This window comes from Lactuca serriola, chromosome 2 (assembly GCF_051521515.1).
Source record: "Lactuca serriola cultivar US96UC23 chromosome 2, Lser_US96UC23_V15, whole genome shotgun sequence".
Classification (NCBI taxonomy): Eukaryota; Viridiplantae; Streptophyta; class Magnoliopsida; order Asterales; family Asteraceae; genus Lactuca; species Lactuca serriola.
In genome coordinates, this window is record NC_136409.1 from 163,974,129 (window position 1) to 163,991,278 (window position 17,150).

Sequence of the window (17,150 nt, forward strand, 5' to 3'; positions counted from 1 at the left end):
TCAGTAAATGCAGTAGCATATTCATCTATGCTCATCTTCCCCTTCTTCAAGTTTTGGAACTCATTGTTCAGATCAATCAGATCTATCTCTGAACAATACTGCACCCTTAGTTGTTCCAAGAACTCCTCCCATGACATTTTCAGGGCTTCTCCTTGTGGCATAGTATCTGCCAACAACTTCCACCAACTTAAGACTCCAGTCTTCAGTTGTCTAACCGCAAAGACGGTCTTTTTCTTGTTGCTACAGTCGCAACTTTCAAATACCATCTCCATTTCGGAGATCCAATCCATTATCTCAACAGGCTTTGGGCTCCCAGAAAGGCTTGGCGGCTTGGCGCCCAAGAAGTTCTTGTACATTCGCCCATCCTTGTTGTTTCTCCTTTCCGGATCGTTCCTTCGTTCCCCTTGAGTCCCAACTAGACTCATCATGCGACTATTGTTCCCTTCCTCCGATTGCTCGGGAATTAATTCGGGTTCCTTCTTTTTTTGTTTCTTTCCCCTTTTTTTTGGCTTGTCTGCTTCCTCAATGGAATTAATCATTGCGGGTGTGAGTTCCCTTAGGCCCAAAGAAGGAAGCTTCTTGTACTCTTGAATTAGATTACTCGCCTCAAACACACAGGCATACATAGATTCCAGAATCGATCCAATAAACACATACTTGGACGGATTAGTGACAATTATCTTCGTCGTGTGGAATGTTACGATGGAGGAGAGAAGCGAGTCCGCCATGATCGGGACATGAAAACGATCCATTACCCATTTTGTGACAATTATCCAGAACCTGCCACACGAAACTTCAGAATGGCGAGAAGAGGAGGATAAACTTTGAACAACCTATTACCATACGACCGAACCATAGTCGAGATGGATCCCATTGTATAACCTATAAATCATGGTCATGAACGACTTGCTTGCCACATCTGATCCAACGCTTCGCTTTGAGAGTCCTTTGAACAGGAGAGTGAAGAGGCCATTCCATTGTGGAGGAAGGCATGATTTCTTGAACTTCGTTACGGTGGTTAGGGTTTCAATACACCCCATGTTGTAGAACATTGAGAATAGTTGACCAGTTGAGATGGAATCAAGGATCACCATGGTATGTTCGTGAGCAAGACCTAGCAGCGTGCAGAATCGATTCTTGGAAATCGAGGTCTTTTTGTTGTGAATATCGAAGTGGATTCTCTCAGCGACTTTGTCATAGTGAGCAGTTGAGTAGATATGAGAGAGGCAAGACGTGGGAACTACCTCCACCTGTGAGATAGCAATGACAAGCGGAGAGTATTTGAGGCATTCGACAACTTGCAGCATGTAGGGTTCGTAGGTGACCGGTGTAAGATCGATTATGAGGTTTTGGTGAGGCTTGATGGTCAGAAGGGTGGAGTGAACAGAGGTGTCTTGAACAGATGAAGATTCTGCCATTGATGTAGCTTGAGAAGAAGATGAAGAACAATGAAAGAAATCGCCTTTTTGCTTTGGGAGATAGGAGGCGGTAAAAGAGAAAAGGTGATTAGGAGAAACCTTTTATACTTAGGATTAGGAGAGAGAAAAATCCGACCAAAATCTTGTCTTTTGCGAAACGGTTCCTGATACAGTGGAGATTAGACAGTTGGCAACCCCTATGATTACGCAGGAGAGAGAAAATGTTTCAATTTTACGTGCCTTTCCATACAAATCGCCTTTTTCAAATTGTCAAACGTTTGGATAACTGCTGACTCATCCCTTTTGCTTTATTTGAAACGTCACCAACATAAATAACATGAGTCGGTGTCAACTTGATCATTTCATTTGAGAATAACCATGTCACTTTTAGCACTGAAGCTATATAATGAAAAATAACTTATACAAAACAGAACCGGATTTTTGGAAAATCAAAGATTTTCGTGCATAGGAGTGTGAAAGATAAAGAAATAAATCAAACTTTTGTGGGAAATCGTGATGTTGATTAAGACATAAAGCAGTAGATCCTGGGCACGAATCTCTTCATTCAAAGTCAAGAGAGACTTCGAAGTGTCTGTGTGGTTTCCCGTTAAAACACGATCAAGTGCTTATTAAGAAGCAATGAAAGGCATCTTTTATATATAAGGCTTGTAAGGGTGACTTTTGCTTCAATTCAAGTTTCGGTTCTTGACATTAGACCAAAAGAGAATGAAGTACCTGTGAGACCAATGTCGCCTTTTGAACAAGTTAGAAACATATTCAGTGACTTGTTGAAAAATTCAATAAGAAATATCAAAAAAATAAAACTGGATCCTTGAGGAAGAAAAGTCTTGGTGATAGACACTTTCAAAAGGATCTCACAAAATAAAAAGAGATTTCATTGTACCTCCACATGGAGTGGTTTCGTTAATTCATTGGTGAAAACTAGAACATATTAATTGCTCACCGTCAATTCATTATGAGTATAGAATTTTGGGTTTCACTTAGTACGTAGTAACATGAAACTAAGATCATAAAAACAGATGTTGTGTAACCATAAACCTTAATGGCAATAGCTGAGAGTCTCAAGAGTTATGTTCATGATATGAAGTGTGATGGAGAAAAATGTTGTAGGTGGTTAAGGAACCGAATGTACCTCTGCTATAAAACTGGGACCAAGCAGAAAACTCGAAGTTCAATATGAGAAGAGTAAGGTAGATCATGATTAAAGTGAATTTAACAAACTAATTGGGAATACATGATTTGTATATATCAAGTAATTAAGGCTTCACTCAAAATCTTTAGAGGCTTCGGTCAACATGCAGCAGCATGCTTCTAGGGATACCTAACTAATACATAGACAAGAATTTATACCTGCTCCAACTCCATCATCGAGAATAACTTGTATACAGGAAACCATGAGAAAGATAAAAGAAAATGAAAGAAAATATTTTTGTATTTTGTGAAAAAATTCTAAATAAAAAGAAATAAAAGCAAAAAGAAAATTATATTTGGATTTTATGAAAATAAAATAAACAAAAAAAAAAAGAAAAACATAAAAAATAAGTATGTAAAAAAGTGTACAAAAGTATACAACCGAAATTCCTTCTTGAAAATAAAGCAAACCGAGTTCAGTAGGACTGAAACCGAAATAGACCGAGCGTTCGGTTCAAGTCTGTTCCTTGGTGAACCGAACCCGAAATAGACCGAGCGTTCGCTCTATTTCGCTTCCAACCTTTAATGAAGTGAAGCCGATTACGGTACAGATTCAACTTCCATCATTCCTGGGCCTTGTAGGATCTTATTGAAACTTGCTTTAGGTAAGGCCTTATTAAAGATATCTGCTAATTGATCAGTGGTTCTAACGAAGTGAATCTCTACATTACCATATTCCACATGATCTTTGATAAAGTGATACCACAGTGCTATGTGCTTCGTCTTTGAGTGTTGCACTAGGTTATGACAAATCCTAATTGCACTTTCTGAGTCGCAATATAGTGGGATTTTCTTCCTTTTCAGGCCATAGTCTCTAAGTTGACTTTGTATCCAAACGACCTGAGATGTGCATGATGTTGCGGCTGTGTATTCAGCTTCGGTTGTGGAGAGAGAAACACATGTTTGTTTCTTTAATTGATAGCTAACTAATTTGCCATCAAGAAATTGGTATCCTCTAGTGGTGCTTTTACGATCCAATCCACATCCCCCTAGGTCAGCATCTGAGAATGCTTGAACAAAGAATCCTGAGTTGGCTGGACACCATAAACCGAGAGAGGTAGTTCGCTTCAGATAGCGAAAAATATTCTTCATTGCCAGTATGTGAGGTTCGTGTGGGTTAGCTTGGAATCAGACACAATAACAGACTGAGAACATAATATATGTCCTACTGACTGTAAGATACATCAGTGACCCAATCATCTGACGATAAAGCATCATGTCAGCAGCCGATTTCTCTAGTGATGGAGAAAAATATTCTTCATTGCCAGCACGTGAGGTTCGCGTGGGTTAGCTTGGAATCGGGCACAATATCAGACTGAGAACATAATATCTGGCCTACTGACTGTAAGATACATCAGTGACCCAATCATCTTACGATAAAGCGTCATGTCAGCAGCCGGTTCTCCAGTGATGGTGAAACCTTAGTGCCAAACGCCATAGGAACCTTCACCTTTGAGTCACCCAACATCCGACACTTGGCAAGTAATCTCTTTGTGTACGCCTCTTGATTGATAAAAATGCCTTCGGGTCCCTGTCTAATATTCAAGCCAAGGAAAAAGTTAATCGGACCCATTGAGCTCATCTTAAATTTAGTTTCCATCAACTTCCTGAATTCAGCCGTTAGGCTAGGATTCGTGGAGCCGAAGATGATATCATCAACATAAATTTGGACTATCATAAGGTGGTTAACATCTTTCTTATGAAAGAAGGTTGGGTCAACCGAACCTTGTTTAAATTTTGACATTTTCAAGAATTGAGTAAGGGTTTCATACCATGCTGTGGGAGCCTGCTTCAGGACATATACTGCCTTGTCCAGAATGTAGCAGTAATCTGGATGCTTCTCGTTCACGAAGCCTGGTGGTTGCTCTACATACACCGTTTCTTCAAGTTCTCCATTAAGAAAGGCACACTTCACATCCATTTGATAGACTTCGAAATTTTTGTGTGCAGCATAAGCAAGAAATATTTAAACTGATTCTAATCTTGCAAATGGAGTGAAGGTCTCTTCATAATCTATGCCTTCTTCTTGACAATGGGCTTTCACTACTAACCAAGCCTTGTTGCGAATTACATTTCCTTCCTTGTCCATCTTATTTCTGAAAACCCACTTTAGTCCTACAACCAAAACACTCCCCTTCTATTGGACTTTCGATTGAACTTTATGAGGATTGATTATCCCCCTAGACTGGTGACTTAGAATTATCTGATGGAGACGAAGTCTCCCCCTGATCATGAGAATTATCTTTTGGAGGTTTGCTTCTCGTTGGCTTTTCAGTTGCTTTCGGTAGTTCTTTTGCCATCTTCTTTGCAGCGTCGTCAATGATTTTCTTCAGATTGTTGACCTGGTTATCTTTAGCCTTGGATTCGGAATTATTCTCTCTCTCTGGTTCATCGAAAAGCAACATGTATTGCTCGAAAAGATTTGAAATCGGCACCGTTATTTAACTGGACTGTGCAAAGATTTCTTGAATAGCACCTTTAGTTGCCTTCAATTTCTTGACATAGTTATCGTCAAAAGTGACATAGTAGGTTTCTTCAATTTTCTTTGAATGTTTATTCAAAACCCTATATGCCTTTGAGTTCAAGGAGTAGCCCAAAAAGATCCCTTCATCGGCCTTTGCATCAAACTTGTTTCGGTTCTCATTTGAGTTGAAGATAAAGCATCTTGAACTGAACACATGAAAGAACTTCATATTTGGCTTTCGGTTGTTCAAGATCTCATAAGGAGTGATCGAGAAGCACTTGTTCATATATGATCTGTTCTTCATGTAGCAAGCAGCAGCAATAGCATCAGCGCAGAAATACAGAGGTAAGGATGTGAAGTTCAGCATTGTTCGGGCTACTTCACACAAAGAACGGTTTCTCCTTTCAACAATTACATTCTGTTGTGGAGTATATGGAGCAGAAAATTTGTGAGTCGTTCCTTTCTCTGCAAGAAAGTCTTCAAAATCCTTGTTCTTGAATTCCAAGCCATTGTCGCTTCTCACGTTACGAACCACTTTTCGTAGTTGAACCTCTACTTGTTTTATAAAGAGTTTGAGTTTGGGAGTGGCCTCTGATTTTTGCTTCAAGAAAAATACCCATATGAAGCGAGAGAAATCGTCTACAACAACAAGTATACACTTTTTCCACCAATGATTTCGATTGAAGAGGGACCACACAGATCGATGTGTAGTAGCTCTAGTGGTTCTATCACTTTTGTGTTGATTATAGTAGGATGACTTTGTCTACTTTGCTTCCCATTTCACAAGCTGCACACAAATGTTCTTTATCAAATTTTGAGATTTGAGTATTGGATAAACCCTCGCTTAGTTTATTACTTCATGGAATTCATCACGAGTAATACTGAGACGATAATATCTTATAATCTTGAAACGGAGATATATGAGTTTTAATTTGCAAGTCGGTTATACATTCGTGATACGAAAACGCATCAGTAACTTGGTGTTATAAAACATATTGTCACGTATAGTTTGATGAGTAAAAGATACAAGAATATGATTCAACTTTTATTCATTCCTTTTTACCTAACGGAAAAAGCGATATGTGTGGGCCCCTCGATTATTTGGTGTTGACTTATGTGTTGGGCCTAGCCAGGACTAAATTGATGTGTTCAATTAGAAGTCCTATATCATCACAAATTAGAAATTGGGAAACATAGATTCTGTACAACGAGATTGATTAAATTCCATGTCTTATGTCTAAGGATATCTTGAAGAACGAAGGATTATATGATCACTTATCTTATGACACATAACTGACTAGGTCAGAGTTAAGCAGCAGCTTTTGGAAGCTTCAATTTGTTGGTCAATTTGGAAGTCATGCTAGCAATTATAGTTATAGACTTATCCAAGTGGGAGAGTGTTGGATCAAGTGTCTAAGCCCATAACTATAATTGGTATGTAATTGAATTGATAACAGCACAGTCCTTTTGGATTGCCCTCAAACCTAGCAACTAGACAAAGAAGTTATGAAAGGAGAGATATTGATTTATTATAAGATTAATAAATTAATATAAATGATTTATGAATATGTTAAAATATGAATATATTAATTAGAAATCATAATGTTTAATTAATAGTTAGCTATAAATTAATTGGAATTGATTTTGGGGTTAATTGTATTAATTATAAAGTACAAGGACTAGTTTACAATTATCAAACAGTTGAGTGGAAGGTTCCAGAACCTCCTTGGAAGGGGGTGGACGAAATATATAGGGGAAACCCTAATGATTTCGTCCAAAGGGCTTGGATAAGGCCTTTGGATAAGCTTAGGCTCTAAGCAAAAGAACGTTAGGGTTTTCCTTAAACCCTAGATACCTCAGCTATATAAGGAGCCTCCTGGCTCCTAAAATCGGCACTCCTTCTCTTGAAGAAACCCTAGGCCGAAATTGCATACCCTAACCTCTCTCCTCACAAGTTTCCTTATTGCTAGCTTTTGGGTGTGATTCCATTAGAGGCATTACATTTGTGGTGCTAAGCTTCCAAGAAGATCAAGATCAAGGTTTGCCAATTGTTTCCTATAACAATTGAAAGGTATGTAACTCTAAACCCTAATTTGTTATGTCCAAAAATAGCTTCTTTCTTTAGGATTATTGTTTTGCAATTCAAAGTTATATGTTCAATATTTAAAACATAGATCCAAAGTAGGTTGCATGTAAACTTAGGAATTGTTTTCTAGTTTATTTGTTTTACCCAAAACCCATCATCTATATGCTGAGGGCATCAATTGAAGGGTTCAAGGGTAAGTAATGGATTCAGTTTTGATGATAGATCAAGCCACTGTGATTTTGTCTTGGATTGGTTCTATCTGTAAAGGGCATCAAGATAAGTCAAGACGATATTATTGATTTGGAGCTTGTGTGTGGGGTCACTTATTATTCAGAGAATATGATAGGTCACTTGCAATTTGGGTTAAATAATCTCAGAGTAAAAGATTTGACCCTGTTGTGCAGCTCTCGTCTGAGTCTAGCTGTTGCGGGGATGAGTCCTCTACTCGAAGGATTATCTGATCCTTTTGTTAAGCAAAAGTATTTTGCAACAATAATTGGTTGGATCTTGTTTTCTAGTGGGAACCTCAAGTTATCAAAAGTTAAGTAGTCAGTAGGGAGATAAGTGGAATGGATTTAGCAATGGTTGAGTATGGGCGGTTTGTAAGGGAGTCAGACCAACTCGAGACTTTAGATTTCAGGTTGAGTAGGTGTACCCAATACTCGAAGGATTATTTACAAGTGAAGAAAGGATTCGGTTATCTTCAGGTTGAAGAGCCCTGCTAGGTTTGGTTCTGATAACCTTAGGAAGGTTGTCGTGTGCTCGGGATTGTGGTTGTGTTGTACAGGTTGTTTGATGTGTTCGGGATAGTAAGGCCCTGTTTCGAATCGTTTCCATTTTGGTGTGGTGATCAATGATTGAGTATTAGCAAACTTAGGACCCTTGAATAATTTAGATTTTGACTCATTTGGGGATGGATGATGTAATTTGGATGATTGGTGCTTTGAAGCCAAAGGATATTTTGGTAATTTGTCAACTTAGGCTTTTATGGAAATTGCATGTTTGTTCATATATTATAAGGCAGTTATGATTAGTTTAAAGCATATAGCTTCTTGTTACCTTCTCATGGATATGTGGATCGTCGAAATCTGATTTATATCGAGGAAGTTATGGCCTTCGGAGTATATTAGTACTGAAGGGAAACCCTAGTACGCGGGGCGTAGCTAGGTAGTACGCAAGACGTACTGATGTGAGGGTCTATACGTGAGGCGTATACTAGCGTATGCATAGTGTACTGTAACAGGCTGATCGAGGATGCGAGAGCTCGTACGCTAGGCGTACGAGGAGTACGTAAGGAAAATGTGGGGTGGATGAAAACCCTAAATTTTTATGTTGTACCCTATATAAGCACACTAAGTCCTTTAGTTTGGCCACTTTACCGGCCTCCAAGTCCTCCAAACCCTAGAAACCATCCGTTAACCTCCATGGTTGTGTTTTTGAGCTCCTTGTGTGCATCTTAGGGTATTTTTGGCTCATACTCAAGAATATGGAGTTTGGTGCAAGGCTATGGATCAAATAAGATTTATTGGATCTTGATGATGTGCTTCATTTCCAGTTTGTTTGAGGTAAAAAGTAATGAACTTGATCATTAATGTCTTAGATCTATCTTATGTGAGTTTTGGTCCCTTTTTGGCCCTAAGAATGAGAATTAGTGGCTTGATACCACTCTAGGAGCTATGAGCTGTCACTCTTGATGTTTCTGAGGTTCTTGATGCATAAAGTTGTCTTGATGTTTCTGAGGTTCTTGATGCATAAAGTTGTCACCTTTAAGGTTTAGATCCGTCCATGCATGAGTTTGCGCCCATTTTATGAAAGTAGAGTGTTATATCTTGAGGTTGGGTTCTTTTGGGGCATGCAAAGTCACAAAGTAAGTGACTTTATGGATCTAGATATTTGTTTGGACTGAGATTTGTGACTTGGACTTATGCACCTAAGTATTAAGAGCTTTATGGAGGATTTGGCTTAATGGAGGAGTACGTTGGGCGTACAAGTCTACACGTGTATCATACAAGCCAAACAGCGAGTACTGCTTAGCATACAGCTGAGTACGCCCCGCCCCGCGTACTCAGTCAAGAGGGATTTCACATGATGGGATTCGGTTTGCGCCATATTCTGGGCTTAGTGGTCTTGGGCCTTGTTGGGCCATTTGGTTTTGGGCTGATAATTATTTTGAGAAGGTCTACAATGGATTTGGGCCCAATTTGGAAAATTGGGCCGTTGATTGGGCCTTGGATAGTTTTTGGTAGTTGGCTCTTTTGGATTATTAGGTTTGGGCCTAAGTCTTGGTCCAAACTAGGTAAGGGGTAAATTGGTCATTTACCCTAGTAATAGATTTATGGATATGGTGTGGGCACCAAATGTTGATTGGGTGTTGTTTTGATAGTGTTAGTTTGGGGATCGGTCAGCCAGCAGCCAGAGATTTATCTGCGGGATTCAGCAGTGTGAGGTGAGTCTTTTCACCATATACATGTGTCGAAGGCACCAATGTCGGCCTATTACTTGTGATGTGGAATGATATTGTCTTTGTAATATTTTTATGAAAGACCATGGGGGTAGCCTATGGCACTTGGATATCAGACGATAGGGGTAGCCGATGGCATTCCAAGTAAGACCATGGGGGTAGCCCATGTCACTTGGATATCAGACCTTGGGGGGAGCCCATGACATTCCAGGTAAAGACCATGGGGGTAGCCCATGACATTTTGATCAGATCATATGAGGAGCCCATGACATTCCAGGTAAAGGCCATGGGAGTAGCCCATGGAAACTATATGTTTGTCGCATGATATTCTATGGTTTTATGTTACGTGGTATTTTAAGTAAACTCACTAAGCTTTATGCTTACGGTTTTCGGTTTATGTGTCAGGTACTTCGGCTTTTAAAGGGAAGAGCTCGGGATGATTGCAGAGCACACACCACATGTTTCTGCATTTTGTGATCTACTTTGATTCAATGATGTTTTTGCTAAATATCGATTAACTTGGTTTTATGGAAGTGACTTGTATTAACGATTTATTAATCTAAAAACAAAAATTTGATGTCATTATTTTTAGGATGTTACATTACTTACTATACAACTCTACATTAATTTTTCTACCATGCATTGAACTCAATAGAGTTCAATCGAATACATATTTAATAGTTAAAAAGTTTCTTTATTCCCATTGAAAAGTTTAATTAATGGCCATTGAACTTCATATTCATTGAACGCCAACATTACACCCGACAATGGTAGAGTTTAATTCATTGAATGTCAATTAGACATGTCACCTCATTCAACTCTCCCATTGAACTATACATTGTGGATGCTCTTAGACTCGATGGTGGATCCGTTACATTTCACATTAGACCATTTATATATCCAATGTTTCGCTAGTCCTTATCCTTATGATTACATTCATTTACAAAAAACAATACAAGTGTGAAGTGTCAATACATTAGTTGTCTCTTTTAGAACTTTGAGAAATTAATTTGCTCTCTTTCTGGTTGTCTTTAGTTATAAGAACGGTGATTTACCATGAAACGAAATTACCATACAAAGACAATTCCCAACAACGGACACCACATGCTTTAACCTGGCTTAAAGTTGCAGCTCTATACAATAGCTCATTGGAGATCAAACCAAACTCACTTTTAGCGTAACTAAAAATATATACTCTAGCTACAATACAATATGGAACCTTACTTTTTGCCTGGTCCTGTGGTCCATTGTTGTTGGTGTAATTAAGGTGTAGCTACATTTTCCTTGGCAAGAGGAGCAATCTCTTCTCCTTCAATCCCAGCCTCACTACCTTCAACCCCCAAACTCAGAAGCGCCTCTTCCCACTTCTTGGCAGGTTTCTGACCACAATGTAAATTTTTTTGAAAAAGAGTACAAGTTACTATTATACTTTATGTTTTGGATTTTTTACATTCAGGTATACTAACCTTCCATGAAAGTTCTTGAGCCATACAGTTTTGAATCATCTCTGAAAAAGCCGGAGTACCATAGACTGCAAGTGCCCTTGTAATACTTTTGGCTATTGCACTTACATCCGCTGGATCAACCGTTTCACACTAGAAAAAAAAAAGCACTTTTTGAAGATGTTTAATTAAACTATCCATGAAACAGAATTCGAATGAATATTCAGTTTTATTACCTCAACATTAAAAGCTCCCATCTGAAATCCTGTGTAGCCTTCTTTCACCGTGTCAACAAGCCCCCCAGTTGACGCAACAATGGGCACCTAACAATCCAAATTAATTAATACACAAATAAAAATCTTATTTATAAACACATGTACAAATTATTAATAGTTAGTTACACATCCGTAAGGCATTGCTTGCAACTGTATGAGACCACATGGTTCGAATCTACTAGGAACTATTATAAAATCAGCTCCAGCTATAATCATATGAGCCAGTTTCACATTGAATTTCGCTACTCCTCTGGCCTTCAGTGGGTATTGTGTCTCTAAATCATCCAGCTGCTTCTCCATCGCCTTTTTCCCAGTCCCCTAACACACAATTCAAGAAGTTTTAAAAAGATTTAAACAAAATAGATAAATTCAGTTATTCAATGTGGATTGGGCTATATGCATGGGTACTTAATTAATTAATAACTCTTACGTCAGCTATATATATACCTGATTACATCGTGAATAAGATATTAGATACTCACAAGAACTATTATCTGGACATTCTCGTCTATGAATTTCGGGATTGCTGCAGCAAGGATATCTGAACCTTTCTGCTCTTCAAGCCTGCCTATGAAACCTATCACTGGGATCTTCTTATCCACCGGCAATCCAACCTCCGCTTGTAGGGCTTCCTTTATAAGCGGCTTTGCACTCATTACCTATGAGAAAATATCAAAATATTTAAACAACATGCAGACACATGCAAAATCAGGTAGCTGTTGTTGTTGTTGTTACTTACAGTGGTAGAATCAAATTTGACACTAGTGTATTTATCGGTCATGGGATTCCATTCTTGGACATCCATCCCGTTGACAATTCCATGGATGGATGTTTTGCGGAGGATATTATCTAATTCCACTCCTTTGTCTGGCCCAGAAACAAGCTCCTGAGCATAGTAAGGGCTCACAGTTAAGATCTTATGCGATTCCAGTATTCCTGCTTTCATCCAATTAATCTTCCTTCCCTTTACTGGTCTTTCATATCTGTAACAGAATTCAACTAATCACTAATCAAAAACGCTTACACATAAAGTTCAATTCCTACTGATGTAAACATTAATTAATTACTTAATTACCCGTCGATGAAATCAAAAGAGCTTTTGAACTCATCTGGGAGATTTAGGAGTGAAAAGTCTGAAAAACCAAATCTGCCTTGGTATGCTATGTTGTGGATACAGAACGCAACCTTCATCAATTAAAAACGTAAATTCATCTCATCATCTCTTTGTAGGACATTAGAGAAAGAGATAATAATAATAATTATCTTACGTACTTTAGCACTAATATATATTCCTCTAGACTGATACATGCTTTTCAAGTAGCACGGAATAAGTGCCGAATGCCAATCATTGGCAACGAAGACAACATCTTCCCCTGTACCAAAAAAAACGAAATTATATTTTATTGGATGTGAATATCGATCAAAAGCTCACGGAAGATGCATGGATCATTAATTTATACCCACCGTATGGCCCTGAGAAGTATTTACTACTATTGAGATTCAACACCCTTGGGGCTTCCAAAGCTGCCTGAAAGTATTATTATTATATACTAAAGATAATTTCGCATGTGATCTCTTTAAACAAGTAACCTAGTACACGATCAAACCTGGCATAGTAAGCTGAATCTAATCTGATTATCTTGGTAGTCTATTCCAGCTACAGGTCCATATATTTTCGAAGCTGTCTTTCCCCAAACCTGACGTCCATAAATTTCTTTATCAGTGGCAAAAGAGATTTAATGTACAAATGAAAAGGACGTACGTATATATGTATATATATACATATACCTTCTCAAGGAACATTGGATGATCCACAAACACCCTATCAACACCTCTCTTGTAGCAGTGGAAGAATCGTACCTTTTCAGTTCTGTCCCCAGCCTTGAGCTATGCATGTATGTCCAAAGGGGATGTCGATATCAAATCTAAAGCTTGGAAGAATGAATACAAAAAATGGAATACCTCAAGTTCTATTTCAGTATCCCAAGCATCCTTGTATTGATCATAACGAGGTGATACTGTCATTACACGATGTCCATTTGCCTAAATAACAGAGCAACAGCTATTTTTTGTTATGGGTCAAATAAATGTTGAAAGCAAGAACGTAAAGAGTAAAGTAAGAACGTACAGCCATGGCAGGAGGGAGACCACCAAGAACATCACCAAGTCCACCGGTTTTGCTCCATGGACCTACTTCTGCTCCCACAAAAACCAAATTCATCCCACATTCACATATCATCACTTTTCTTGAATTCTCATTTTGAATCTTTCTTGCTCCGGTCAACCTCGCAGCGTTATACAAAACCCTAAGTCCCTCATGTAAGACCAGCTGCCTCTTCCTAACAGTTAAGGCACTTGCTCTAACATCTCTTCTGTTCGTAGATACTGTCACTCCATTCTTCGGACCAGAGCTTCTTGACACAATATTCCATGCAGTCGCAGTTGCCATCTGTGGTAGCTCTGTAAATCAATCAAAGGGGTAGTTAGACAACAATTCAAGAGGTGAAAGCATTAATTATTAAATTCAGAAAACCAAAGAAAGGAAAGGAAAGAGTCATGCATAAAAATTGGAACTTGTTGTGGATGACTGGGGCAGCAACTGTTGCAATCGAGAACCAAGGAAATGAGTATATATTGAATTTAAAGTGTGGTTGATATTAAATTCACGTGGCCTACATGCCAAAATGCAAAAAACCACAAATTGTTTTGTGTTTATGGTTGTTGGAATTGGTGTTTGAAAATTTACTTCCCAGGGGGCAGGGACCACATGCTCATGTTCACGGCTTACAATTATTCCAACCCCAATTAAACTTGGAAGAGTGCATATGGGCATATACACGAATATTATTGCAATTTGATTGTTAGAGTGATTCACTGTTCTTTTACCCCCAATTATACCTTCTTCTAGGTCGATTATTACATTAGAAAAGAATATATCAAAGAAAAATACTTGGATTTTATTAATTTTTTGACAAAAAAATTAAGGCAATTTCAATGATAATTATAAATTTTTCTGCAAAATGGGATTTGATGCAAGTGTGCAGTAGGCCCTTACTTCTGTTTCAAAGATTTATTTTGGTCTGAAATGGTTTTTGAAGATTCATATCTCTAAAAATTCCAAGAAAAATTAGCATAAATAAAGAAATCTCGTTATTATCTTATATCTTATAATAGTAGATTACTATGATTTGTTTATTTTTATCGTTTCCTGTTTTATAGGCTTTTGATTAGAGTTTGTTTAAAATAAGGATTTGTATGTTTTCTGGTTTGTATATATATACCATATTAGTGATTAAATAAAAGTTGGCTTTTTCGATAATCAATTTGTTTATGGTAAGTAGGTCTCAGACAGACCTGTTGTAGAAAATCATGTCGCCATAGATGGCGGGAGACAAACCAGCGTCATCGAAGGATGGAGCTGCCACCAACATTGACTCCAATTCACCATACTACATCCACTCCTCAGAATATCCTAAGCAGATGCACGTGAACGTTGTTCTAACGAACAACAACTACAACGATTGGACTTAAGAGATGAAAAAATTTCTTTTTGCCAAAAACAATATCGGTTTCATTGATGGGACTATCAATAAACCGGCTGCGAAATTAGAAACTTATATGCGGTGGATGTGTTGTGATGTCATGATAAAGGGGTGGTTGGCCATTGCCATGGAGAAAGACATTAGGTTAAGTGTGAAATACGCCAATACAGCAAGCGAGATTTGGAGTGATCTTGAAGAAAGATTTGGGAAGGAGAGTGCTCCCCGAGCGTATGAGCTGAAACAATCGCTTACAACGACAAGGCAACAAGGAAGCTATGTTTCTAGTTACTACATGAAATTGTGATCCACATGGGATGAAATACAGTCGACAACACCCACCCCTCGATGTGAGTGTGCTGGTTGTACGTGTGATATGGGTGAAAGATTGAACGAATCGAAGGATAAAGAAAGGCTCTACGAATTCCTCATGGGAATTTACTGTGAGTATTCCACCATCAAAACTCACATTTTAGCCATGAAACCCACACCAACGAGCCATCACTACTGCTAAGAAACCCACAAACGAGGTTGCAGCTTTTCAGATGGTGATCATAGGTATCAAAACAAAAAGGCGGTGCAAAAAGATCTCAAACAAGGCAACAATGATGAATCAAAATGTACCTTTCGTGGGAGAAAGGGTTACAACAAGGAGGGTGGTTTCTAACGCATCAGGTATCCGGATTGGTGGCCAGGCAAAGGAAAACAAAAAAAAAAGGCAAGGGTATCCTACGCAAACTCAGAACCTAGTCCCATACATGGTTTGTCGAATGAACAGTACCAAAGGTTCCTCAAACATTTTTCAAAAGATGAAGAAACCAACACTTCTCCCACTGTTAATATGGTTGGTAAGATTGATCATGACAAGGCTTGGGTCATTAACTCAAGTTCAACTAAACACATTACTTGTAATCAAAGGTTACTTGAAAACATCACTAAGAACACCTTAGAACCCCCTTTCACTATTCCTAACGGTGATCGCATAAATGTGGAAGGGGGAGGAGATTGCAAGTTGCAAAACAATATTAGTATTGATAAAGTTTTGCACATAATTGATTTTAATTGCAACTTATTGTTTGTTAGTAGACTCACCAAATACTTCCAGTACGCCATAACGTTTCTTGCTGATTTTTGTTATATGCAAGACTCACTCTCGAGGAACCTGGTTGGCGTGGGTGAGTGCAAACAGGGTATATACCGAATGGGAATGGAAGTGGGGCAAAGAAGAGTGTTGATAAAGACAAGCAATGTGGACCTATGGCACAAAAGGTTGGGTCACACTTTGAGTCCAAGCTTAAACATGTTAGTGTCTTAGGTAGTTTGTAACATGTCAAAAATCACGATAAAAGTTTTCATTTTTCATTTAAATAAAATCATTGTGTTCATAAAACCCAAGTCACAAACATATGTGTCAAATACAAATGTCCCAAAAATTTGAGTATCCAGGCGGAAATCAAAAACTGCTGAGGATGTGTACAATCAAACCTTCGCCTTACCCCGATCATCTGAAGTAGAGAAATCCACAAATGTAACACAACACTTCAGAAATATAATTATAGTGCATGCATATAGGGTTTGTTGGCCATAGCCTCAACCCAACCATCCGGTTTTTTGACATAGAGTCCCAACCCAACCATCCGGTTTTTTGACATAGAGTCCCAACCCAATCATCCGGGTTTGTTGAAATAGAGTCTCGACCTAACCATCTGGATTTGTTGGTCCACCACATGAAGTATTACCTCAACCCAACCATCCAGGTTTGTTGGCTTCCCGCCTTAACCCAACCATCCAAATATGTCGGCATATGAAAGTAACAGTTAATCATATAATGGTCCTACATCATGTACATCACAATGAATGGGTTGACCTTGGTGCCTTCGACCCATAGACAAAGTGAGAAAACTCACTACAAAACAAAGATGATAGTTGAAAGAACACAACTCCGAGTATCAACTCTATAGGTCACCTATATAGCAAAAGAAGGACCAATCCTCAATCCACAACTCAAATACTACCCAAATTACCCTAGAAAGCCTAAGTTCAACTTGGTCAAATTCAACGGTCAACAGCCAAAAGTCAACCTCCAGCTGGTTGCCACGTTGTGGCCAACCTTGGCCACGCCGTTGCTGCTAAACGGCAAAACAAATGAGCCTTAGCCCAGTCACCACACTGTGGCGACCTAAGGCCACGTCGTGAGCACTGGGCTCCTAATAACTTAATGGTTTAAGTTGTTTTCTTCGATTCTAAGGGCTC

The 17,150-nt window shown here is 38.6% G+C and overlaps 2 protein-coding genes across 4 annotated transcripts; one reads left to right on the forward strand and one right to left on the reverse strand.

Moving 5' to 3' along the window:
• Positions 1–10,691: 10,691 nt before the first annotated feature.
• On the reverse strand, positions 10,692–14,040 carry GBSS1 (UDP-Glycosyltransferase superfamily protein). Of its 3 annotated transcripts, XM_079025170.1 has the most exons (14): positions 13,919–14,040; positions 13,487–13,818; positions 13,321–13,401; positions 13,147–13,245; positions 12,966–13,055; positions 12,823–12,886; positions 12,631–12,731; positions 12,434–12,543; positions 12,098–12,341; positions 11,841–12,017; positions 11,485–11,676; positions 11,320–11,406; positions 11,108–11,236; positions 10,692–11,020 (listed from the first exon to the last, which is right to left on the reverse strand). In XM_079025170.1, exons 2-14 carry the CDS (start codon positions 13,805–13,807, stop codon positions 10,904–10,906), a joined length of 1,812 nt encoding a protein of 603 aa, XP_078881296.1. In that variant the 5' UTR covers positions 13,808–13,818; positions 13,919–14,040; the 3' UTR covers positions 10,692–10,903. The 3 variants fall into 3 exon arrangements, with proteins under 3 accessions (XP_078881296.1, XP_078881298.1, XP_078881299.1); XM_079025172.1 differs by lacking the exon at positions 13,919–14,040 and having other exon boundaries at positions 13,487–13,897; XM_079025173.1 differs by lacking the exon at positions 13,919–14,040 and having other exon boundaries at positions 13,321–13,420; positions 13,487–13,618.
• Positions 14,041–14,892: 852 nt separating this feature from the next.
• Positions 14,893–15,204, forward strand: LOC145089737 (uncharacterized). Its single transcript, XM_079028131.1, has one exon. The coding sequence runs from the start codon at positions 14,893–14,895 to the stop codon at positions 15,202–15,204; it is 312 nt and encodes a 103-aa protein (XP_078884257.1).
• The last annotated feature ends 1,946 nt before the right edge of the window (positions 15,205–17,150 follow it).